Consider the following 24,479-nt stretch of genomic DNA (forward strand, 5'->3'; position numbering starts at 1 on the left):
GACCGGATTTCCATAATTTCAGCAATCCGCCCCAAATTGTTTTACATGAGATTAGCATATAAAACGCACCTGTCGGGGTGTTTCTCATCGGATGATTTCTTTTTTTTTTTCAGGTTTACAACCAGACGATCATTGGAGCGTTTGTTTGGGCAGAGAGAGAAATCAGTAATCGATTAACAAATAATCACGCTGATCAGAAAATATCTGGTCAGTTTTGAACGGAACCTGCTGCGTAAAGCAAGTTTTTTTTAAATTGACGCATGTAATGACTCGTTAACGCCGCCAGAGGGCGACGTTCACCTTCATTAAAGAATATCTTCAGCGCTCTGCTTTAAAATGACTATAATAGTCACTTAAAGTTGAACTTCGTTATTGTTGAACTTTTGCTTTTATCAGTAATTATAAAAACATATCGATATGGTGACATTTTAAAAATAAAAATTTTGAATAATTTTATTTTTAAATAATCATAAAGGTGGAGGCATCAATATAAATTATAAAATGTTTCACTATTATCGGCCTTAATGCGGTCTAATTAATGATGTGACTGTAAGTTGGAGCTCAAGAAGTTCCCCCTTTAAACCAGAACTGAATCAGCATCATCTTATATCTGAAAAAACTGAACAAAAATGAGCTTTAAGGATGTCAGCCAAATACCCAGAAGCCCCGGGATCCCAAAGCGATATGAGAAACATTATTTGCAGCTGGTTTTTTCTTTTTTAAATGTTCCATCTCCCAGTGCACTGCATGATGGGAAACCCTCAAAAGCAGAAGCGCTTATACCTGCATTCACATGCTATATTTACTACATGTAACCATGGTGATGAGATGAACAACAACATAATCTGAGGATGCGACCGTCCTCTAATGCAACAAACTGAGCGACAGAGGATTCCGTAAGAAAATCTTGTATTTTCATCTGACACTTCAGGCCAAGTTACAGTTTCAGACTGAGTCTGATCCTGCTTCACGTTAGCAGAGTTAATCCATATGTGCCTTCAGCTGGAGTCAGATCATTTCAACCAGAAACAGTAAGACAATACATTAAAACATCAAACAAAGAGAACACAACAGCTCTTTTAAAAATCTCTCCAATCCATTTGCGTCGTGACTTCAGACGAGATGCGGTTCTGTACAGAATTACTGAGATAACACAAAGATTGGCACCAAACGCAGCGATAATTTATGGATGTGCAAAGGAGGGGTTCTTCATCAAACTTGGTTTTTAAGTCACTCGCGGCGTCCCGCTGCAGCAAACATCCTCCGCACATGCAAAATAATCTATGAAAAAAATAAAACAAACACCAGTAACATGAGATGAAACAACTTTTTTTCATGCAGGTCTCGTTTGGCTCCTTTGGTATGAAGACCCAAGTGTGTCACAATCCTCTTCTTCAGCTTCCTCTGTCCCGAGTCTCCCTCAGCAGGTTCCTGGGAACGCTGACAAAACAAGTGTTTCTCTGGGCTTCCGATTAGCTTTGAGCTTACGGGAAGTCCTTCGGATGTCGTTGCTACAGTGGATCCAGAGCGGCTTCGGTTCCTCCCGTGGGACCGTCAGTCTTTGACCAGCCGGTAGATGTGATGCTGCGCGCCGTGCTCGCTGGTGGACACCTCGAAGACGTAGGCTATGCACAGGAGGGTCTCCAGCGTGTCCCTGTTGGTCACCACCTGCACACCAACACACAGGGTCACAGTTACATCTGTTCATTCCTGCACCAGCAGAAGTTTCCATTCAGACGAGATGTGAGACAAATTTTAGTAGCCTCAAACACGCAAGCGTCATATCAAAGTGCAAAAAGACACAAGAAAAGGAGAAAAACACAAAAAGATGACACGAAAAGCTTTGAATGTGATCAATAACATCATACAACTCATCCTAAAAGACACTCAAGGCTCAAGAATGATAAAGCTGGTGTGAATTTATATTGATTAGGGAAATAAAGTTCCAATAATCAAGACGGAAAGAGAGGAAAGCGTGTCAGAAAGATTCCTTTAGGCGGGTCCCGACCAGCAGGGGGCAGCATTTGATTTACAGTCTGTGGATCAACACACAGGATTTCTGTGCTACAAGAATTAACACAAAGGATCCCATTAAGAGCTGAAACTTAGAACTTCACACTTGTTATCTGAATCCAGAACAAACGTTAGCATTTCTGCTGCGAGATTCTTCAGTGTCGTTCTGAACGTTTGTTTTCTGGTTGTTTAGAAGACAAATAATATTTTGCGTACTGTTTTGCGGACTGGCGGTGAGTTCGCTGGCTGTTTTCGGACAAGCTGATATCCTGAACCCGCTTCTGCTCCATAAAGCTCGATTGTGCTGCCCTTGAACGCAGCACTTGTTGCATATCGATGCCTTGTGTGCAGCCTTGCAAAGTGGAATCTGTGTATGCATGTGTGTGTGTGTGTGTGTGTGTGTGTGTGTGTGTGTGTGTGTGTGTGTGTGTACACATCTGTTTATGCCCTGTTCATGGTTAATATGAGCTAAATCAGCCCATTGAGGAGCAGAATGTCACGCTGCCATGTCAATGTCACGCTGCTGCCAATGTGGACATTGTCCCTCAGCGAGTTGGAATGCGGCCGCTGATGGAAGGGACACCGATTGTCTTTGAAGCCTGGTGTTGAGAATCACTTTGTTACCATGGCGATACACTCCTTTCTCAAGACCACACACCAGCTCATTCAGAAAAACGGGCGTCGCGGCGGCGGCACGACGAGCGAATGGGAAGCGAAACGTCAGTCAGCTGATTGAGAAGCGTGATGATGTCATCACTGTTGCGATATTTGTTAAGAGCAGATCTTGAAGCGGCAGGTTGACCGTCTGTCAAAAATGAAAAGTTAAAGCCAACAATCGGTTAGCTTAGCTTAGCATGAGGACTGAGCATCTCGTTATAAATGCTATAAACACTCAGATTCTGACATCATCAACATGTTTGTTCTCCTATGAATTAGTTCTGAAGGAAAATTTTGAATAAACATCACAATTTCAAGAAAAGTGATCCACACCCAACGGACCTCCCCCAAATATTAATTGGTCCTTCTCTGACTTAAGCCCCACCCCTTTATTTATTATTTTTTTAAATCAAAAAATGAGTTTTACATAATCCTCCTAATAAACAACCTTTCCTTTATCTTTTCATCTTTTGTTCTTGAACACTTTGACATCGTCGTGAATGATTTTTGACTTTATGTTCAAATGAATGGTAGATTTTTTTATTTATTTTTTACTAGAAAATGCGTCTAGAATTATGAATAAAAAAAAACTACTCCTGACATCTCAATTTATCTACATGATTTTTTTCATTTATTCCTCTCCAGTGGCTAAAAATAAACCTAAAACCTGATGAAAACACTTGAATCTGATTTTGATTTTTATTCTGATCCATGAGGGATTCATAATCTCTTTTATTCTATGTATTAAATCCCAGGGATTTGTTCCAGATGCTACCTGCAGGATGGTGAAGTTCTCCAGCACACTGTTCATCATGTACTTCTCCGGCAGGTGTTTGAGCTTGTGGATGAAGTTGATCATGTATTCACAGAGCGGCGAGCGGTGGATCCGGAACACGTAGCGCCCATTTTCAAAGCGAGCGTACTCCGTCTGGAGAAGACGACAAAAAAAAACAAACACCCGACACGCACGCGTCAGAAGACAAAACCCATTCATAGCCGTGAAACGTGAATTAGATATTCAAAGATAAACTCGATTACGCACATTGGACGTGAGAATCTCACGTGCTAATCTGTAATATAATCTACCTGATGTGGTTTATGTCCACATATGGCGATGAACATAATCGTCGTGACAAGCGTAATCACATGATGAAGCTATTAAATATCATCATGCGTACGACGGAGGCAGACGGCGCTACCTAGGGATGTGTGTTTATATTGTACAATCCATCAGCGGTGGCGACGGCCCTGTTGTGTCTGGTTAGGGGGAAACATAATAGTTAGTCACACTGAGGAGAATGGTGAATCAGTTTCCTGACCACAGATCAGCGGTAATTGACCGGAATCCGTCTCGGCCAGCGGCGGTGAGTCACGCCTCCGGGTGATAATGTGTGTTTTTTTGACGGGGTCGCGACCTCTCTGTGTTGAAATGTCACTGACGGTTATCCAGGAATAAGCAACGCCGACATCAACCTGAGGCGCTCAGCGGGGAGAATTCTAGCTTCAAAAAAAACGTCGCGTTCACCGGTAGAGATGGGACGGTCGGCGCTAACCTCCACCTTCTCCACCACCTGCTTGCCGAAGGAGCAGACTTTGGTGGAGGAGTTGATGATCATGTTCTCGGAGCTCTCGTACTGGCTGGAAACGCCGTAGAAGAAGCTGCTGTCGTCCTGCAGGTTCACGCTCAGGTCCGCCTGGAGAGGAAACGAGACGACGCATCAGAACCGTCAGACGGTCCGACCCAGATCGACAAGCCGCACCGTAACACACTCCTAAAAGCGATCCAAATCCAGACAAGCTGAGTGGATCGAATGCGATACGTTTGGCTTTAAAGGGTTCAAATGAAACTCAGGGACCAGCATGACTGGGGGGGGGTGGCAGGGGGGGGGCGCTCCAACAATTCCCATCAGGAGTTTCTCAGGGCCGCATCCTAAACCGCTTCCTGTTCCCTCCGTTCTGTTTTGACACAACCACCACGACAACGCGACGGCCTACAGAAGTCACCCCCCCCCCAGCCCCTTACCCCCTTCCGGGACACAGGGACCACTCCGGGCACAGCGCCGCCTCTTTCTGAAAGAGTCTGGCGAGAGGCGGAGGACCGTCAACGGAGGGACAATAGCGAACATCCTGACAGGAAGTATCACTGTGTGGTCTGGAAACTGCCCCGCAGAGGGTCACATGACCGGCCCTGGACGCCGGTGGATGCACGGTGCATTCAGGTTCAGGGGGAGGGGGTCCAGGGAGTTGGGAAAAAATCTGATAAAACCCAACGTTTGAACCCATGTCTTGTTTGTTTTTAATGTTTTATTATCAATGTTTTCTTTTAAACATATTTAAATCAAACTCAAGGCCTAGCCTGCACTAGCTTTGATCTATGGTCAAAACTAGTGCATAGCTTTGATCTAACCTCAACGGTCAAAGCTATGCACTTGTCAGGTACTATTTTCAGGGTACCCTTGACCGACCCTTAGCGGGGGGATGTTTCAGTCCCTGTCTGCCTTTTTTCTAGTTTTTCTTTATTCTCTTGGATAGTTTGATCCTTGATTGATGGACTTCTGTGGGTTTAATAAGCCGACAAATTAAAAGGATTTACAGCCGTTCTACTGATGCGGCCCCCGGTAAAAATGAGTTTGAACCCCTGCTTTACTTCATCCTGTTGTGGGTTGGAGGTACATTTGACCTCTCGTATGGTTGCTGGTTCACATCCCTCTCTGTTCCTCCTCCCACTAGTTTTCCTTTACCCTCCCGTTCCGGATTGGGACGCGGCGCCTCTCGTCCGTCAGACATCTGGCTTGTTCTACCCTCTCCCCCCCGTCGGGCTTCTGCCTCCTAATGGGCCATCGAGGCAACGTTCAGCCTCCTCTCGCCTCTTCATCACCACGTCCATCTTCATCCCCGCCTCGTGTAATACCTCTATTTGTCTTCATCCCTGCGGCCCGGTGACCCTCCCCGAACCGCCATTCGCTGCTTCCCTAACAGCCTGCGAGGGAATTCATCCAATTACAATCATCAGCGTGCGATTGGCTGATTAGATCACGGCGGCCGGCCCGGCTGTGTAACAATTTAGCAGAGCCGGCTCAAATCGGATTCCCTCGGCACTTCAAAAGCGTGAGGCGATCCGTTAGGACGGGGCCGCGGGCGCCTAGGGGGGTGGGGGGGGTTGAAGAGCGAGGTGGCAAAGGGGGGGGGGGCAGGGCAGCCGGCGGCCAGCAGACCGGTTTGCTAGAAATCCAATCTAGAATGCCATAGCTTTGGAGGCTGGGCCTGTCACCGTCACCATGGCAACCTGCGTCTCAGCACGCCCCTGAGTCACGGCCCCGACCACGCGGCGGTGTCACGGCGACAGCATCCGGCGAAACTTTTGTCTTTTACGGCGGCGAAAGGAGGGAAAAATGATTTAATTTGGTTTATTTTAACGGCCGGGAGTTTATTTGTTTTTATTTGTTTTTATTTGTTTTTATTTGTTTTTATTTGTTTTTATTTGTTTTTATATTTTTATTTGTTTTTATTTGTTTTTATTTGTTGTGGGTTTTGTTTCCAGCTGGGTGTTGAAATGCTCCGTTGTCTTCCTGCATTTTCCAGGCATTTTTTCAAGGATACCTGGAACCCCCCCCCCACCCCCGTTCTTCAGACGGATCCGGGTCGTCTTTGGGACACGAGGGGGGGGGGGGGGCGATCGGGATGACACGCACGCCAAACATCCCGAGGCGCTCATGACTCGGAGTCAGAGCCAACGAGTCCTTTATGATGGAAACACGATCCTGTTAGTTCATTAAAAAAAAAAACACCGCTCACAAATCAAGACCCCCGACCCGGATCTGACCCATAATCCACCCCCCACCCCCCACCCCCCCACAGATAAATCAGTAGATCCACATTTTCAATTTCCCTCATGACACAAAAAACATCAAGGTGAGGCATCGTCCTGGCGACGCACACACACACACACACACACACACACACACACACACACACACACACACACACACACACACACACACACACACACACATACAACACACACACACACACACACACACACACACACACACACACACACACACACACACACACACACACACACACACACACACACAGTCTGTTAGCTGTGTGGCTAAATGCACGCCCTAACCCCCCCCCCCCCTCTCTGTGTGCAACAGTGAGTTGGGGGTGTTGTGTGTTTGTGTGCATATCTGTGTTTTGTGGGTTTATCTATAAATAAGTACATGGTAAGGTGTGTGTGTGTGTGTGTGTGTGTGTGTGTGTGTGTGTGTGTGTGTGTGTGTGTGTGTGTGTTGGGGGCGTATGGGGGTGTTGGACTCAGTCTAATAGCACAGGGACAGGTGTCTGGGCTCACATTACCCCCCAGTGAAAGATCAGGCCTGCCACTCTCCCCAAGGCTGCTGTCACACACATGATCACACACACACACGCACGCGCGCGCACACACACACACACACACACACACACACACACACACACACACACACACACACACACACACACACACACACACACACACACACACACACACACACACACACACACACACACACACACACACACACACACACACACACACACACACACACACACACACACACACACACGCCTCAGACACGCGGCGTATCGGCCACCAATCAGGTTACGGGAGCAAAGAGTTTCCATTGGCTCTGGCTTCAAATCACACTTAGTTTCTTGTATATTGGAGGCTAACGCTAACCCCACACAGCTAACGCTAACCCCACACAGCTAACGCTAACCCCACACAGCTAACGCTAACCCCACACAGCTAACGCTAACCCCACACAGCTAACGCTAACCCCACACAGCTAACGCCGTGGGGATACGAACCGCTAACAGACCTCTAGCATCACACATCTGAACCGGATCTGAACCGGATCTGAACTGGATCTGAACTGGATCTGAACTGGATCTGAAGTGAATCTGAAGCAGACCTGAACTGGATCTGAAGCGGATCTGTAGCGTATGTAAACCGGCTCTGAACTGGATCTGAAGCAGATATGTATTGATCTAAACCGGATCTGAACCGGATCTGAACCGGATCTGAAGCAGATCTGAAGCAGGTTGGTCGGACGTGTTTTACCCAGAACTTGACCAAGAAGAAGGCGTTGGGGGGCCCCTTGTCGAACAGCTCCTTCAGGCCGCCCTTCTTCTCGGGGAACTTGTCGTAGATCTGCCGCACGTCCACCGACTCCAGATAGGGGTCGCTGTAGCTCGGGTTGGACTGGCCGATGTGAACGAACAGGTGTTTGTTGAACTGGAGGGACGAGAAGCAGATCTGTAGTCGCATCATTTCAATATCAATGGGCTTTATTCATTGGGTGCAACTTATTCTCTGAGTTTAACATCTTAATTTATCTTATTTGTTCTGGATTACGAAGGAAATTTTTATTCTTGATCTCAAACCAGACATTTATGTCATGTTGTGTTGAGTGATTTATTGATTTATTCCCAGACTCAGAACCTACAGCTCCCTGTGTTAATTTTAATTTTTTTTTTTTAAATGAAAAGAAAAAGAAATTTTTTTTTTTTTTAAATTAAATACTAAATTCAAATTTCTAAAACTTAATTTCTACATTACATTTTGTTTAAATAAGTTTTCTTTTTTATAAAAAAAAAAAAAAAAAAAAAGGGATTCTTACACAAACATGACATTCAGGCCTGGTTTGGAATCAAGAATCCTTTTTTTCCCCATCAAGCCTGTGATTTTTATTGAATCCACACCAACACCATAATCCCTGGGACTAGACTAACACCTGGGGTCTGAACACTCCTAAAAACCCCTTTACAGGCGGGGGTCACCTCCCGTCTCGTCCACTCACGCTCTCGGGATCCTGAGGCTGCTCCAGGAAGGCGGAGAACTCCAACATCCTCAGCTTGGAGCTGGCGATGCTTCTACTCTGCCAGGGGGGGGCGCCGGGGGACATGGACAGCCCCGCCGTGCTTTCATAACCTGCGGGCGAGCGAGCGGGCGAGTCAACGTGTGGTTCGGGCGTGAAAAATGTAAAAAAAAAAAAACCAAATCGTTACAAATCGTTGTTTCTCTGGGCTTTGCGCTCCGCCGTGAGCCGAGTCGCCCCATCACTGTCGACATGGGGGGGCGGGGGGGGGGCAAAGAGCACACACCTGTTATGGGGGCCGGGCCGGACGCTTGCATGGCGTAACTCTGTTGGGAGAAGGGCTTAATGCTAGAAGGACAGACAAGAGAGGGAGAGGCATGTTACCCAGCGTCTGGCCCTCCTGACCCCATCCCTCCACTAATTGGGCCGGCTGACCTCTAAATACACCGGGGGGGGGCAGAGCGGAATACCCACCACCAGACAGCTGGAGACCTTTCCTCATAATTACACTGATATGTGTGAATTTATGCAGAGACTGAAAGTTATCTGATGGATATTTGTCTTCATGAAATGAGAAATGACTAATGAAGGAAGCGCTACTCACTCCTCGTGGCCCCCCGGCTGTCCTGGAAGGGCCCCGTGCCAGAACTGCAAAAATAAAAGTCCGTCACAGTGACTAAATAAAAGCACAGAACTGAGGATGAACTTTTGTAGTTTTAGGATTAAAGGGCATCTAAAGAATCTAAAGCGCAAATTGTTCGCGCTTCGAGATGCACGGCTTCACTACATCGCAGATTTTTAGTAGGTAGTCACGTGATAACGTACGCGCACGCTATTGGCTGACAGCATCCAGAAGTGCGCCGCGTTCTGTGAGTCTTCCGTGAGACACAAAAGTGCTTTAAACTGTCGATAAAAGTGTGAGAAAAGGTAATACAGATAGAAGGTGGTTTAAAATCAGTATGGGGAGGGGTCATAAACGTTTAAATTATCGTATATAATAAGATAAATAGTTTGTCGTCCTATCGCGGAATTCGTTAATTGCGTGTGGTTCCTGGAATGCATTAACCGCGAGGAACGAGGGCGCACTGTATACACATATTTTCTTATATATATTTTTTTTTCTTATGTACAGTATATATATTATATATATATACATATACATACATGTGTATATATATATATATATATATTTATGTATATATATAGTATGTATATGTATATATACAGTATACGTATATACATATACATATATATACACATATATATTTATTATATATATGTATATATATATACATATATATATATTTATTTATTTTTTTAAATATTTGTTTCAATACGTTAATCCATACCGATAATCATCTCAGACTTAAATCAGACAAGCTTCAAATTTTCAAACAGGAAGTTCAAACTGACTGACATCCGGTGAAGTGATGGTGAATTTAAAAACTGTTCTACTCTTGTTAGTGTCAAGAGGGGGTAACTGGTCAGGGACTCACCCCGCCGGTCGGGGGGTAACCCGGCCTGGACAGGCCCTGGAGGGCCATCTTGTTCTGGAAGGCGGTGGGGGAGATGATCTGAGCCGAGGACATGGTGGCCATACTCTGCAGGGCCTTGTCTTTAGCGGCCTGGTCCTGCAGAGACCAAACGCAAAAGCAGACGACTCAGACTCCATTTAGGTCCGCTAACAGAGCCCTAAAAGGGGCAGCGCGCAGGGGGGGGGGGGGGCGTGGGGCAGGGGTGGGGGAGCCCTGGCGAGCCGAGGATCTGATATTACAGTCAAGAGCGTTTGGGTCAAGAGTTAAGTTTATTGCTTTGGCAGGCAGCAGCAAGCGATGACAGCGAGATTATGTTGCAGGTCGTCCAGCAGGGCGGCGGCGTTAGCTCAATGCTAACGCAATTGAGGGGTTAAAAAAGCCCTAAACTGCGTTTCCTCTGCTGTAAAGCCAGACGCCCCTTGTTTTTTTTGGGGTTTTTTAACGCACCCTTTCCAAACCACACAAGACTACGATGAGCGCCCCCCCCCCCCAGCCCTGCCCCGATGGGCACGGCCACGGCGTGCATTCTTCTTCCCAGAACCGGCTAACACAAGAGCATAACTGGAATATGGGAGGGGGGGGGGGGGTGCATGTGGCAGGGGTCTCAGTTACACCAAAGACATATTTAAAAAGGACCTGTCAGGCTCCGCCAGCTGAACCCCCCCCCCTCGGTGGCGGCCGTCCAAGGTGAGCGAGGCTAGCGCCGCCCGCTGCGACGGAAATGTAAACTGAGAAAGTACTGAGGGGACAGGGACGTGTTAGCGCTCAGCGTAGCATAAAGGAACACCTTTATTGAAGTTCTTATCAGATGTAGCACCTGGGGGGGGTTTAATTTGTTTCCTGACACGTCGGCTTCGTCTGGACGATAATCGCGGGCCTCGGGGGCCGGCGTTCACGTTTCAGCCTCCGTTAAAACCGGCATCGATTAGAGAGGGCGCCATTAAAATAGCCGGTGGTCGGTGGCGTGGCGTTAATGAAATGTGAACACATGGAGTCCTCTAACAAAACCTGAAACTTTGATTTTAACACAGGGGTTATAATTAACATCCTGCTTCCTTCTGCTGCTGCACAACCGGATCACGATGGAGATACTAACAGATTCAGGTCGGATTATATACCATGCTACTGCATTGTAAATAAATTGCTGTTCACTTTACACTTTATATAACTTACATTTTTTACTTTTTTTTTTTTTTTTCCTGTTTTTTTTAATCTGACAACTGAAGCTAAACATGTAGAGAAGGTGAGGAACACACACACAAAAAAAAAAGGAGTTGACTCACGTAGCGTACCTTGAGCTTCACCTGGATCTCTCTGGCCTTCCGTCGGGCCAGAACCTGGATGTGACTGGAAACCTGGAAGAGAGCGCGTCAGATTACGTGTTTGGGTAGGGATTAGGGGAATAAGTGTTTAATAAGACTTCAGGACACATTAATAATTCAGTGATAATAAAGGAGGAGTGAAGAGGTGCAGGGGGGCGAGGCGTTCTGGTTAAGCATCAACATCTCGACCCTGGATTTGGTCTGGAAACAGGGATCAATCATTAACTGTTGGGTTTCTCTCGCTTGAGGCCAAACGACACACACGACTGCTTCTGAGGTGAAACGTCGGGGTTTTATTTTAGAAAACATAATGTTTCCTCCCCAATGTTTTCCCATCTGCCCCCCCCCCCTCTGTCTCTCTTCATTCCCACCCCGACTCCGCTGCCAGGTGACTTAGCGGGACCCATTTCTCTCCACATCCATCACTGCCCATACATCACTCATTCCATATCGGATACCGTAGTGAGGATAGGGTTCCAAATCCTCGATCCGCCCCCCCACCCCCAGTCCAGATCACCATATTCCCCTCCATCTAACAAGCCCCCCGGATCCGTGAGGTGCCGAAGAAACAACACCGACACTCGATCCTATAGCATCTGTGCGTCGGGGCCCCAGCCCTAAATCCGTCGTCATCTCCAGACCTCCGTGTGGTAGAGAGTGACAAGTTGGGGTGGGGGGTGGGAGCGGGGGGTACGTGGGGGTATCGGGGCATCACTCAGCAAGACACGACCTGCTGTAAGGCTCTATAAATAAAGGTTGCTTTAAATGGCTTTTAAATGGAACGTACCTGCTTCCTGGTTCGCGTCTTCCCCGTCCGGAGTTTGATGTAGCGAGCGATCAGCTCGTTCCTTCCTGCCGGCAGAAAAGGAAGAACGTCAGTCGGACGACATTTCAACTGTCCGGTCCCTTTCATCGGCCGCGTCCCGCTGCGTCACCACATCTTTGAAATGACTAAACCAGTGCAGTAATCCCCGGCTAGTCGCGGGAACCACAGACAAATAACGAATTCCGCCATACAACGACAATTTATTTTATTATTACTTATGATCATTAAAACTTTTATGAACCCTCCCCCATATTGATATTAAACCACCTCCTATATGTATTACCTTTTTCCCACACTTTAATCGACTGTTTAAAGCGCTTTTGTGTCTCACCGAAGCCGTCAGCCAATAGAATGCGTGTACGATGTCACGTCACTGCCGACCAAAAAAAAAATCCAAAAGTCGTGAGATTTGATGTGAGAATCATGCACACTGTTCTCCATATTTCCCTCCAACATGGGGGGGGGATCCCTGTCGAATGGGGGGGGGGGGGGGGGGGCTGAAGAAGACTTCTAGTATCTGACAATTTTTTTGACGTCTAAGAATTTGCTTTAATTTCACTGTGTGAACCTGGACTCCACCAGGATGTGGAAAACAACCGAAAAACAACCATTGGCATTAGCAGCAAACAGCATATGGGGGTGTTTTCACCAATCTGATCTGTGCTTTGTGCTTCAGTGTGCACAATATCTCTTAACCTGGTGACATGGGGGGGGGGGTCACAGGAATTAAAATGTTTGCTGAAGCTAAATATTAACTCATCACCAGTGAGTCTTTCCTACATACCAGAACGGCAGGAGGAAACGTATACGCGCTGCTTATTTCTGCCTTCGATTTATAAGCAGCTAAATGAACTGGTGTTTGAATTTGTGTGTGTGTGTGTGTGTGTGTGTGTGTGTGTGTGTGTGTGTGTGTGCATGTTTGGAAGACTTTGCGTGCATGTACGTATGGCTGCTTGAGGCAAAGCTGTCAAGAGTGTCAACGCTGAAAACTGCGAGCATAAGTTTATCACTAAGTATACGCGTCTCTCTGGGGGATGGTATCGGTTCTGAACCCCCCCACCCCACCCCGCCCTGAGTGAACACCGGGCTTGGGTCTCACTGAAGCCGACCGCTGCCGCCGCTGACAGACAGGTCACACTGGCGGAGCAGGTGGGGGCCAAGGCCATGCGATCCCCAACCGGACCCGGGACGGACGCGGTTCCAGGCTAGCGACCAAAGGTGTGGGGTGGGATGGGGGGGGGGTCTGGTGGGGAGGGCCAGGCAGCTGGCGTGTGTGTCAATGTTTATGGAATATGCCTTTATGCTCACCCGTAAATCTTGGGCTTGTTCCCCCGCCTCCACCCATCCATCCACCGCCGCCGCCACCGCCACCACCACCCACGCCCACAGTCTCCGGTGGCAGCTGACGGTCACGCGGCGTCTTCCTCCACCCTCCAGAGCTGAACTCCCACCCCATTGGCCGAGATTGTCAAACTCACAAATAGAAACAATCACATATGGACGCGTTTGAGGCTACGTCTGCCTCAGGAGGTTGCGGGTTCTAATCCGCGGGCAAAACTTCACGACGAATTCTGTTCCAAGTTTTAGCCGAAAAAAAAACCACCCAGGATCAGCGAGTGACATCACATGGCGATGACATCACACGTCAGTCACGCCCCCAAGCATACCATGTGACTGCAGCGCGAAAGGGGGGGGCGTGGCCATATTTAACCGATGCAAATAATCGTGATTATTGATTAACGTCACATCATCGGAAAGTTAAGGGCACCTTTGCTGCATTCGGAAAATCGTTCCTAAATACACACACACACACACACACACACACACACACACACACACACACACACACTTGATAGACTTCGCACTACCTCTTAAACACATTCATTTTTTCCTTTGGCACCACATCCACGTGTGAATTAACACTCACATCAGTCACGACACACAACCCGGCACCTTTCCCCTCACATAGCGACACGGGGGGGTGTTGGGGGGGGTGGGAGTGGTCAAACCACAACGCGCCCCCACAAACCGCTCGCCGTACTGACCCCGAATTGTGACGGGAAACCCGAAGCTCCGTCAAAATTTTCATCAGCCAATAAAAAGCGACGGGATTTGGAGCCGAACGCTAAGCAGCTTCTTCCCAGTCCTCCCAGTCTGATTGGTGGGAGCCTGATGAAATGTTCCTGCACATCCTCTCCAGAACAGCCCGTCTTATATTTTATTTTAAATATATTAACGGTTAAACATCATGATTTTAAAGTGCTCATGTTATCATTTCCCTTTCCGGAGCCGTGACTCCTCAACCATTCAGCGTTTCTGATTGTTTGAGCCCATAAACGCACATTTCTTTAATTCTGTGGGGATTAAGGAAGACATTTGCACCTTTCCAACCAATCAGACGCCTGAACAGGGAGCTCTGTCCAATTCTCAGTCGGTTTATCTTCCAGAAGCTTCTGGAGGAAGTAGAAACACAAACAGACGTTATTAATCCCCTTTTCGAGTTTGGTTCTGGTTCCCAGCCTTTGTCACCTAAAACTACCTAACAGAGAACGATACCATCTGCATCCACATATAAAGAGCATCTAAACCCAAACGTAAAATACAGTGAAATCTACTCGTCTGGCGTAAAACAATTATTCCAGAAACGATTAAATGCTTTAAACAGCTCCTGCACAAACAGATCAAACGGTTAAATCAACACGACTGATTCCCCGTGCAGAATTAGCCACGTATGTAATGCAGGCATTAAACGGGTTTAATTGATGGGTGGTATCGGATGCCCTCTGACACTCCTAGTGCGAGTGCCTCCTGGGGAAGGGCCCACCCCCCACCCCCCACCCCCCATTAAAAATACCCTCTAACACACCCATGAGATCAGAGAGGGGGACTCAGTCACGCAGCGATGAGATCATGGGATCCAACGGGAGTAGCAGGGAGAACCTGAGCCAAGCTGGGGGCAGCAGGAGAACCGAGGGGTGTGGGGGGGTGTGTGTGTGTGTGTGTGGGGGGGTAAACCGTGTTGTTTATCGCGCCGGCTGCAGTCGCAGACTCATCTGGAGGAAATCTGATTCTAGAAACATCTCTTAAGGGCAGGAACAGGGAGCGACCGGGGCATTAGGGGGGGATAGTCGGCTGTCCAGAGCCAACTTATTTCTGTTACCGGTGGATCCAGACCGTTAAACTGGGGCCTGACCCGGTTTATCAAATCGTTCTGGGGTGGGGTCAAAGTCTTTCTGAACATCCGTCTCCAACATCACAGAGTGAATTATGTCGGACGGATGAGCTTCTTTTCATTCGTGGATTAAAGAACTTCTTATTTCCTGGAGACTTCATGATCCTTAGAGGCGTCAAGAGGTGGACGGGGGTCACCGAAGGCGTCCCCTCCAGAGGCGACCCCTGACCCCCGCCAGTCGTAAATCTGTCCCTCCCCAACAAACGCTGCAGTCACCAGTCGGCCCGGTCTGATCTCGTCCTTCTCTCTGTCGGAATGTTGAATTCCCAACATTCCCACAGACTAACAAACCAGTCCGCACCGGGGCTGTGTCAGCGGCATGCTGGGATTTTATTCAAGGATGAACGAGAAATAAACTTGAAATGATGAAAATCAACAAAGTTATTACGACAATCTGATGGATTTCTGAGGTCGACGAGGCTTTTTTTTTTTTTAAACTTTTTTTTAAAAATTCTAATGACTCGTCCTTTAAATCTCAAAGCGATTCTGATTTGAATCGGTGCTGATGGGACTCTAGCGGCGTCCCGTCTGCAGACACATGTGTCGGCCATATGCTGCGGCTCAACACTGAGTCTGCCCAGGAAAACAAAGGTCACATTTAGGCGGCAGGAATGTCTTGGCTGGGTGTCATTTCCCCCTCCGAAGGATCCTGGATGAAGCCCCAAGAGCGCCGAAGGGCCCCTCCGGAACGCCGCCAGCAACAAGCAGAGTCCTGCTGAGAAGCGGGGTACACCCCGGATAAGACGCCAGCTTTAGACAAACACACACTCACATCGATGGACAATTTAGGACCAACTCAAGCTGGTTGTTGGAGAATCAAATCCAAGTTTGCTCTGTTGCCTCATAAGCGCTTCTATCAGAGGGGTAATTTTAATTTAATTACCACAACCTGTCAAGGCGTGGCTTTACAATTACGGAGATTTATGGGCGGAGGGGGACGGATCAACAGTTGTCTGACCCGTCTGGATCCGACCTCCCACCTCGCTTATCTGAGAAATCCAGATAAAGAGACAATGAGGGCTCCTTTACACGGCTGTCGCGCCGCTCCGCGTCCGATAACTCACACTGTGAGAAAACCGATCGCCGCAGACGGGAACGGGCGGCCGCGGCGGAGGGAGCTGTGTCTAGATTCCACAAGGTCATATTCAGCAGGGGGGGGTTTCCTCGAAAATCCTCCAGAGAGCATCAAATCCCACGAGAGCCTGAAGGTCAGTGTTGGGATTAAATGGTGGGAGGTTCAGGTTCACCCCCCACCACCACCACCCCACCCAACCCCCCAAAACACCCCTAAAAACAGCCCGTCATGGAGGCTCCAGTGTCCCCCTCCCCACATCACCCCCCCACCAGGGTAACACAAACCACCAACGCTAAAGCAAGCGGGACACAAACGGTCACAACTACAAATATTCCCACAATCCTGTGTTGTTATTGGTTTGAACACAAGTGTGTGAGAAAGGATTCAAAGAACAAGGAAATAAGAGTGAATGAAAGGCTGAGGAAACGTAAAGGAGCAGAAAACGTAAAAATTTTATTCAGTCATTGTCCTCTTTTCATGGAAATCGTGGAAAAATGTAGAAGTTTGTTCATACGGGAAACTTTTGTGGAGCCTCACAGCAAAATAGAATCATAGAGTTCTACTAAACCGCCTAAATTATGGGGGAAAAAAACATTTTTATCAACCAATAGACACGCAGACTTTACCTGTGTACAATTAATTATATATAAGTTATGCAAACAATGATAAAGAATGAAAAGAAACGCAAAAGTCAGGAGAACAAACGAGCTACGTCTTTATTCCACCAACGACAACAAGATCCGGTCTCATTAATGTCGTATCCATCCGCCAACATGAGGTAAAGAACAAGATACGGTCTCACTGATGTATCAATCTGCCAACATGAGGTAAAGAACAACATACGGTCTCACTGATGTTGTATCCATCCGCCAACATGAGGTAAAGAACAAGATACGGTCTCACTGATGTTGTATCAATCCGCCAACATGAGGTAAAGAACAAGATACGGTCTCACTGATGTTGTATCAATCCGCCAACATGAGGTAAAGGACAACATACGGTCTCACTGATGTTGTATCCATCCGCCAACATGAGGTAAAGAACAAGATACGGTCTCACTGATGTTGTATCAATCCGCCAACATGAGGTAAAGGACAAGATACGGTCTCACTGATGTTGCATCAATCCGCCAACATGAGGTAAAGAACAAGATACGGTCTCACTGATGTTGTATCCATCCGCCAACATGAGGTAAAGAACAAGATACGGTCTCACTGATGTTGTATCAATGCGCCAGCGTTGGGGTCCTGAAGCAGGACTCGTATCTCGAGTTTATCTCGGATTTTTGCCTGTATGTCGAACAAAAACACGGATGGGGCGACGACTCGTATCTCAAACAACTTGTATGTCGAGCAGCTCGTATCTCGAGGTTCTAATGTCCGTCACTTCATCTGTAGCTGTGAGCCTGAAAACGTGTACAAATACAACAAAAATGAGTGCATAGCAGGATCGGGAAGCTCCGATCCCGCTATGCATCCATGTACGTCTCTAACCTGGAGTAAAAATGGGACATTCAAGAGCATGAGGGGATTATGATGGAACTTAGAGAACCTCCCTGATCTAAACACAATGCAGGTCGCGTTCGGAGGCGCAGCTCTTAGAGGAAACCAAGCGGACAAACATTCTTCCTCAGAGGTCGCCGGCGAAATCTCTCGCTTCACTGACAAAGGTTTGTGACGACTCGTCAACTTGTAAATCACGATATTAATAAGAACGTCTGGGCGACTCACGCCGACGCTATTCCCCGTTCTGAAAGCGAGGGAAACCCGTTGACTCTTCAATCTTTTTATTTTTTATTTTTTTTCCACAGGAAACAGGATCTCCTAAAAAACGTGAGAAAAGCATTCCTCGCCTCACAGATGTCAGGAAATCAAGCGTGACTAAACAGCCGCGTAAATGACGCCGTTTTAACTGAAGACGCGTCGTGGAACAATCGCGGCGCTGGACTAGAGTGGAAAGAGATCCCCGCGCCGCATTCTTCTACAGGGATTTGTCAGCATATTGGTTTCCTCTGCGCCGCCTCGGCCTGTTTTTCCATCGTTCGCGGCGCGAGGCCTTTGGGGTCGGACCACAGGGCACGGACTCTCGCTGAGCGCCGCACAAGGCAGGAAATGTTTTCCTTGGCAGATGCGTGTCGAATCAGCCGCCGGAGCGCATAAACGCCACCATATCCGTGACACCGTCCCTCTAATGAGCGAAGGGGAACACGTCCGTTGAGTAACGGGCTCGAGGCCACCGGGCGCTATGCGTGGAATCATGGGAAGAAAATGCGGCGAATGTAGGGTAAAAAACATTCCCCGCAATTTAGGAATTTATAATGGATGGAAGGGAACATTCCTGCCGTTTCGCCGCGAGGAGACTCAATATGATATTGTTAAGCGAGGAATGGAATCCATCCCGGCTGAAATGCGGACTATGCCCCCGCAGGCTGTTATTCTGCCGTTCTGTTTTGTCTGTGATTCCATATTTAGTCCACGCAAGGAGACAAAACAACACGTCTGAAGCCGTCGAGTCGTCACCGCCACCGATTGGCTATTAAAGATATTCTCAGCTGATATTTGATTTGGCCTTCTGATTCAAGACCGCCCATCAGCGCTTTAACAGCATCAACCGCGCCGGGGGTGGGGAGGGATGGAGGTGGGGGTGGGGGCTTCAAAGTGGCTTTGCATTGATTGTGGTCACCGGGATGGCTTGAGTTGTTGGCCAGTGGTGACCCCGGGGTTGGTGATTAAGAAGCAAAGGGGGGGGGGGGTAAGATGGGCTATTTAGGGGCACGGCGGGCCGGGCATGGGGGGGGTTCAGTCTTGCCTCTTTTCTCGGGTCGTAAATCTGGGTTTGCTGCTGGAGGTGAAGTCAAAGGCAGGAAAAACACGAAGAGCCTCAAACACCGTTTGAGGCTCCGAACCCTCTCTCACACACACACACACACACACACACACACACAGGGGCTGGTGTGAGAGGGTTCGGACCCCCACCACCACCACCACCACTACCCCCCAAGGCCGTGTGAGACACCATCGCCCACCTTGGTGTTTATTTGTTCGCCCGCTCTCCTCCCCCCCGGGCGCTCAAAGGGTAAACGTCTATTCTGGTTTAGGGTTACCGCCGAGCTGCCTTGAACCCCTGGGCTCCTGAGTCCACATGCCATTCCTGACGGGCCGACGCGTCCCCGGGTCCGCATCACCTGCCCCTGACAACCCCCCCACCCCCCCTCCCACGGGGAGGAAGGGGGCACCTCGGTGCCTGCCTCGACAAAAAAACCCCAACATCACCCCGTGACAAAGATCGCGCCACCTGCCCCGTCCAACTATTATTACGGGCTTTACGAGGGTTTAGGTGCTGATCGGGGGGGGGGGGCGGCCATGACCTCGAGCGGGGGGCTAAGCTAAGCTAGGACAGGCTAACGGTTAAAGGAGCTGTCTGGCACAGGGACAGAACAAGGCGATGACAGACGCCGTCTGATTGCGCCGCCGCCTCCATTCATCTGTTTTCCACCGACGGATCCTCTATCAAGCGGTCGGAGGGAGGACGCCATCTGTTAGCGGGCGTCTTTCAGCGGGACGTCGGGCCGGAATGTCGCCTCACCTTCCCAACACCTGTCGGGCAAAGACGGAACCCAACGATCCACCGAGGAAGTAGGCGTGGCGCTCCGAACACGTGACGTACGACGGCACGAAACACGCCCCAGCTACCGTTAGCATATTAGCATTCGTGACTTTTTTTTTTTTTTGCATGTTCTGATGTTTCCACACATGTTTCTATCGGGCGGTGTTGGCGTGTCATTAGCGGACGGGAGAGATCAGCACCTGTTTTATGACGCATCACGACTTCACGCTATACGAGGAACCGACAGCTGTGTGTGTGTGTGTGTGTGTGTGTGTGTGAGAGAGAGAGAGCGAGACTGACTGCAGATGTGTTTGGCGTTCAATCTAATATCTAACATTATTAATATAATATTTTCTAATTATATGTATATACATACATACACATATATATATATATATATATATATATATATATATATATATATATATATATATATATATATACTTTCTTATATATATATGTTACTATAACTAATCTAATATTTTCTAATTAAATGTATATACATATACATATATACATACTGTATATATATATATATCTACACACATACATATACATATATATACTTTCTTATATATGTTATTATAATTAATGTAATATTTTCTAATTGTACTGTATATATATGTAGTACTTTGATATCAGGACAATCAAACTGATTCGTTCAAATGATTCATTATTTCATTATTTTGGGTAAAAACTGTTTTTCTGTTTGTTTTTGTTTCTTAAAAACCCTAAAGTTTAAAAGTGGGCACTAATTTGTTCGTTTTAATATTTACAGGACGCCCCGACTTCACGCGGCGTTGGGGGGATGGTCGTCTCCTCCTATCGCGATGGTAATCCCTTTCAGACTACAGGTGGGCGGTCAGGGGGCGGGGCCAGAGACGGGCGTACCGTACATCTTGCCCTCGTCGGACAGGATGATCTTCCTGCGCCCACAGGGGGGGTAGATGGCCAGCGCCTCCTGGAAGCTCTGCTCGATGTCGGGGCTCCACACCCCCTCCGCATCGTTCTCCAGGGGCTTGTCGAGCGCCTCCCCCAGCTCCTCGCTCCCACCCCGGGGGGAGGGAGCCGGCACCCACTCCGCAGACGTGGTGGCACGGCGGGGAGAGGTCGACGGCGGGGCGGGTGGGGGGGGTCCGGGTGGAGCGAGGCGGGGGTGGAAGGAGGCCGTGGGACGAGAGTCCGCCTGGGTGAAATCCACAGAGGTGATGATGATGACGATGATGATGATGGTGATGAAGGTGATGAAGGTGTGGATGGGGGGCAGGGGGGGGGGATCCTGGGAAAACACAAAAATCATGAGAGTTAAAAAAAACTTTCCCATAAACCAGGTGTTCGTGATTAATCAGTGATTAATCAGTGATTAATCACTGATTTTGAGTGAACTGTCCCTTTAAATGAGATGAAGAGGAGCAGCGAGGAAGAGCCATAAAGTGGGGATGTGAGGGGGGGCGGGGCCGAGTCAACAAATAAAGAGACGTATTACAGCGGGATCGCCGTGCTCACAGACTCACGCCACGAGGATCAAACCCGGATATGAAGGCCGGGAGGCTTTTGGGTCGCGGCCCGTCCTGAACCGAGGGTTTGTTTCTGTTTGTTTGTTTGTTTGTTTGTTTATCTCCGCTGGGATTTAATCCGTAAACATGTTTACAATCAGGGTGAGTCATTCTGATAGCGTGACGTCACTTTATCAATTCATTTCCTGTTTCATGAGTCAATGCAACACTGGTGTGTGTTTGTAAACGATCATGAAAGAGACGTGTGTGTGTGTGTGTGTGTGTGTGTGTGTGTGTGTGTGTGTGTGTGTGTGTGTGTGTGTGTGTGTGCGATGATGTCATTTGAGGGGGAGGGCACTTCCTCTGAGCTTTCTGATGTCCAACACTTCCTGTAAAATGTAAGGTCTTAATCACACACACACACACACACACACACACACACACACACACACACACACACACACACACACACACACACACACACACACACACACACACACACACACACACAGTAGGTTTTAATGACAGAAACCATCATCCGTCATTTTTTTTGCATGAGCGCTAAGTTTAGCAGCGCTAACAATATTAGCTGGAGGAGCCCTTTATTACAGAGCTAACAAAGTTTAGCATTCTGCTAACTCCTTGTTAGCGTTAAACCCATTGTGTGAACAACTTGGACACAAATATTTTAATTAAAGATGAAACTAAAGTGATTTAAATCAAAACGACAGACGTTCCAATAAAGTTTTTTTTTTTTTAAAAACAAAAAAAACCCCAGTTCATCAGATAAAAGCGAATCATTTCAGCGATTCTGGACTGATTTCAGTTTTTGTGAATTAAATGATGAAAACATTAGATCAGAGTCTCTCAGCGCTCAATCCGCTAATCCCGTTTTAATCTGGATCACGCGCCACCCGGCTACTTGACTCCCAGCCGCCGGCTTCATTAACAATCACAATTTAGTGAAATAATCCCAAACAGGACTCAAACCTAACGCAAACTTTAAGTCCTGATCGGGGAGATGCTGGGTCCCCCCGGGGGGGGGGGGGGGGGGGGGAGGCAGCAAACCATTAGTGTGCTGGTCGGTGCCTCAATCCCAGTGTCCAGGAGGTTAATTAACCTAAGCCCTGCTTCAAAACAACTGCATACACACACACACACACACACACACACACCATCACCTCACTCCCTCTGTCTCGCTCCCAGCCGGACCGGACCCCCACCCCCCCCACCCCCCTCCAGCGAGGCCCCTCTCTTCTGGATCCGCTCAACGGGATAATCCCCCAGCTGGTGCTATGGTCAGGGGGACGCAACCCTCACACTGCCCCCCACCCCTTATCCCGACTGCACACGCACACACACACACACACACACACACACACACACACACACACACACACACACACACACACACACACACACACACAATAACAAACACAACGGCCCCCACAAGCCGCCGCAGGTCGCGGCTCACCTTTGTCCTGCATCGCCAGGTGGGCGTGTTGCTAGGCAACGAGGACGGATCCGTGTGACGTTCATGTTCCCCAGAGGATGAACCCGACTGAACCCCATGAGCTCCGGCCACCGGCGGGACGACAGTTTGAGTCCCAGCTGATGGCAAATAAAGTCACGCGTGTAAATAACTAACACGTTAAAGATGACATCATCACCATGACGACGGTGGAGGTCCGTCACCACGTCCACAGACGAACAGGAAGAGTCTGCGCAGATGACATCATCAAAAAAAAACAAAAAAACAAAACGAACGCCTGTCAGACATCAAAGGGGTGGAAAAAGGATGTGTGTGTGTGTGTGTGTGTGTGTGTGTGTGTGTGTGTGTGTGTGTGTGTGTGTGTGTGTGTGTGTGTGTGTGTGTGTGTGTGTGTGTACTAATCCACTAATCACGCCGGGAATGTAAAAGCAGGAAACATTGTGAAGCTGGAGCAGCGGCGTGGGATCAGGCTATACGATGGAAAAGTTCTGCTGAGACCACATGTTCTGGTTCCGGATCCAACTGGGCCAAACTGGTGGGAGCCTTCACACACACACACACACACACACACACACACACACACACACAGCTGTGGACGCACGACGTCTTTGTTCCAGGAAGCTCATCTCTGAGGAGGAATGATCGCTATGTGGGACGAGTCCTCTCCTCTCGTCTCCTAGCAACCGCACACAAACACTCATTTTTTCATACATTTCATTTTTTTCGTACTTGTTTCATTCATTAACCACAACCGCCCCCCCTCCTCCCTTCCCCAACCCCCCCACCCCACCACCACCACCGGCCCACAAACCGGCCCCCGGGGCTCAGGTTACAACCTGATTCATCCGTCGGCCTGAAGCCTTGAAAACAAAACGGGTCTGGAAAAAAACCAACAAACTCCTCCGACTGTCAGTCCCACCGCAGAAGGCTGGGACAGGTGTGTCATCTAAAGGGTGGGGGTGGGGGGGGTCATCAGAGCAGCGTTCTTTTCTGATCGACTCCACCAGAGCAACAGTTCCACCTTCCTTCAGCGGAATCTTTCCTTCATAGGAATTTATAAAAACTGCATTAAAAAGAATCAAAACGACAAATAAAGGGACAGATCCCACCCTCCCACCCCCGGTACAGACCCCCGGCACCACCTGAGCGACAGTTACAATCCGTCAGAGGTGCGGTCCGCAGCTGATTTCTGATTTTTGTCCCTGGGGGTCCTGAGGTTTGATCTGGGGAATCTCAGACTCACAGTTCTGGCCTTCAACTCAAGACAAAGAAATACGAACTGCTCCTTTAATCCATAACCTCAGTTTATGTTTCCTTCTGAAAATGGATCTGGATTATCATCTGCTGATTGGATATCAATA

General features: G+C 48.3%; 1 protein-coding gene across 4 annotated transcripts; it reads right to left on the reverse strand.

The window, feature by feature from the left end:
- Positions 1-892: 892 nt before the first annotated feature.
- Positions 893-21,409, reverse strand: LOC137594068 (transcriptional enhancer factor TEF-3-like). Of its 4 annotated transcripts, none has more exons than XM_068313300.1 (11): positions 21,022-21,409; positions 12,179-12,243; positions 11,362-11,424; positions 10,031-10,165; positions 9,139-9,182; positions 8,821-8,882; positions 8,517-8,647; positions 7,778-7,951; positions 4,224-4,364; positions 3,446-3,598; positions 893-1,668 (listed from the first exon to the last, which is right to left on the reverse strand). In XM_068313300.1, exons 1-11 carry the CDS (start codon positions 21,026-21,028, stop codon positions 1,555-1,557), a joined length of 1,089 nt encoding a protein of 362 aa, XP_068169401.1. In that variant the 5' UTR covers positions 21,029-21,409; the 3' UTR covers positions 893-1,554. The 4 variants fall into 4 exon arrangements, with proteins under 4 accessions (XP_068169401.1, XP_068169400.1, XP_068169402.1 ...); XM_068313299.1 differs by having other exon boundaries at positions 11,353-11,424; positions 21,022-21,154; XM_068313301.1 differs by having other exon boundaries at positions 11,353-11,424; positions 21,027-21,087.
- Between the last annotated feature and the right edge of the window lie 3,070 nt (positions 21,410-24,479).

Source organism: Antennarius striatus, chromosome 4 (genome assembly GCF_040054535.1).
Source record: "Antennarius striatus isolate MH-2024 chromosome 4, ASM4005453v1, whole genome shotgun sequence".
In the NCBI taxonomy this organism is placed as follows: domain Eukaryota; kingdom Metazoa; phylum Chordata; class Actinopteri; order Lophiiformes; family Antennariidae; genus Antennarius; species Antennarius striatus.

Coding starts and splice junctions, on each gene's coding strand:
- LOC137594068 (XM_068313299.1), bottom strand. Junction 11,425..12,178: donor AGACGCGAACCAGGAAGCAG/GTACGTTCCATT, acceptor GCTCTCTTCCAG/GTTTCCAGTCACATCCAGGT. Junction 3,599..4,223: donor AGGTGGTGGAGAAGGTGGAG/GTTAGCGCCGAC, acceptor CGTCTTCTCCAG/ACGGAGTACGCTCGCTTTGA.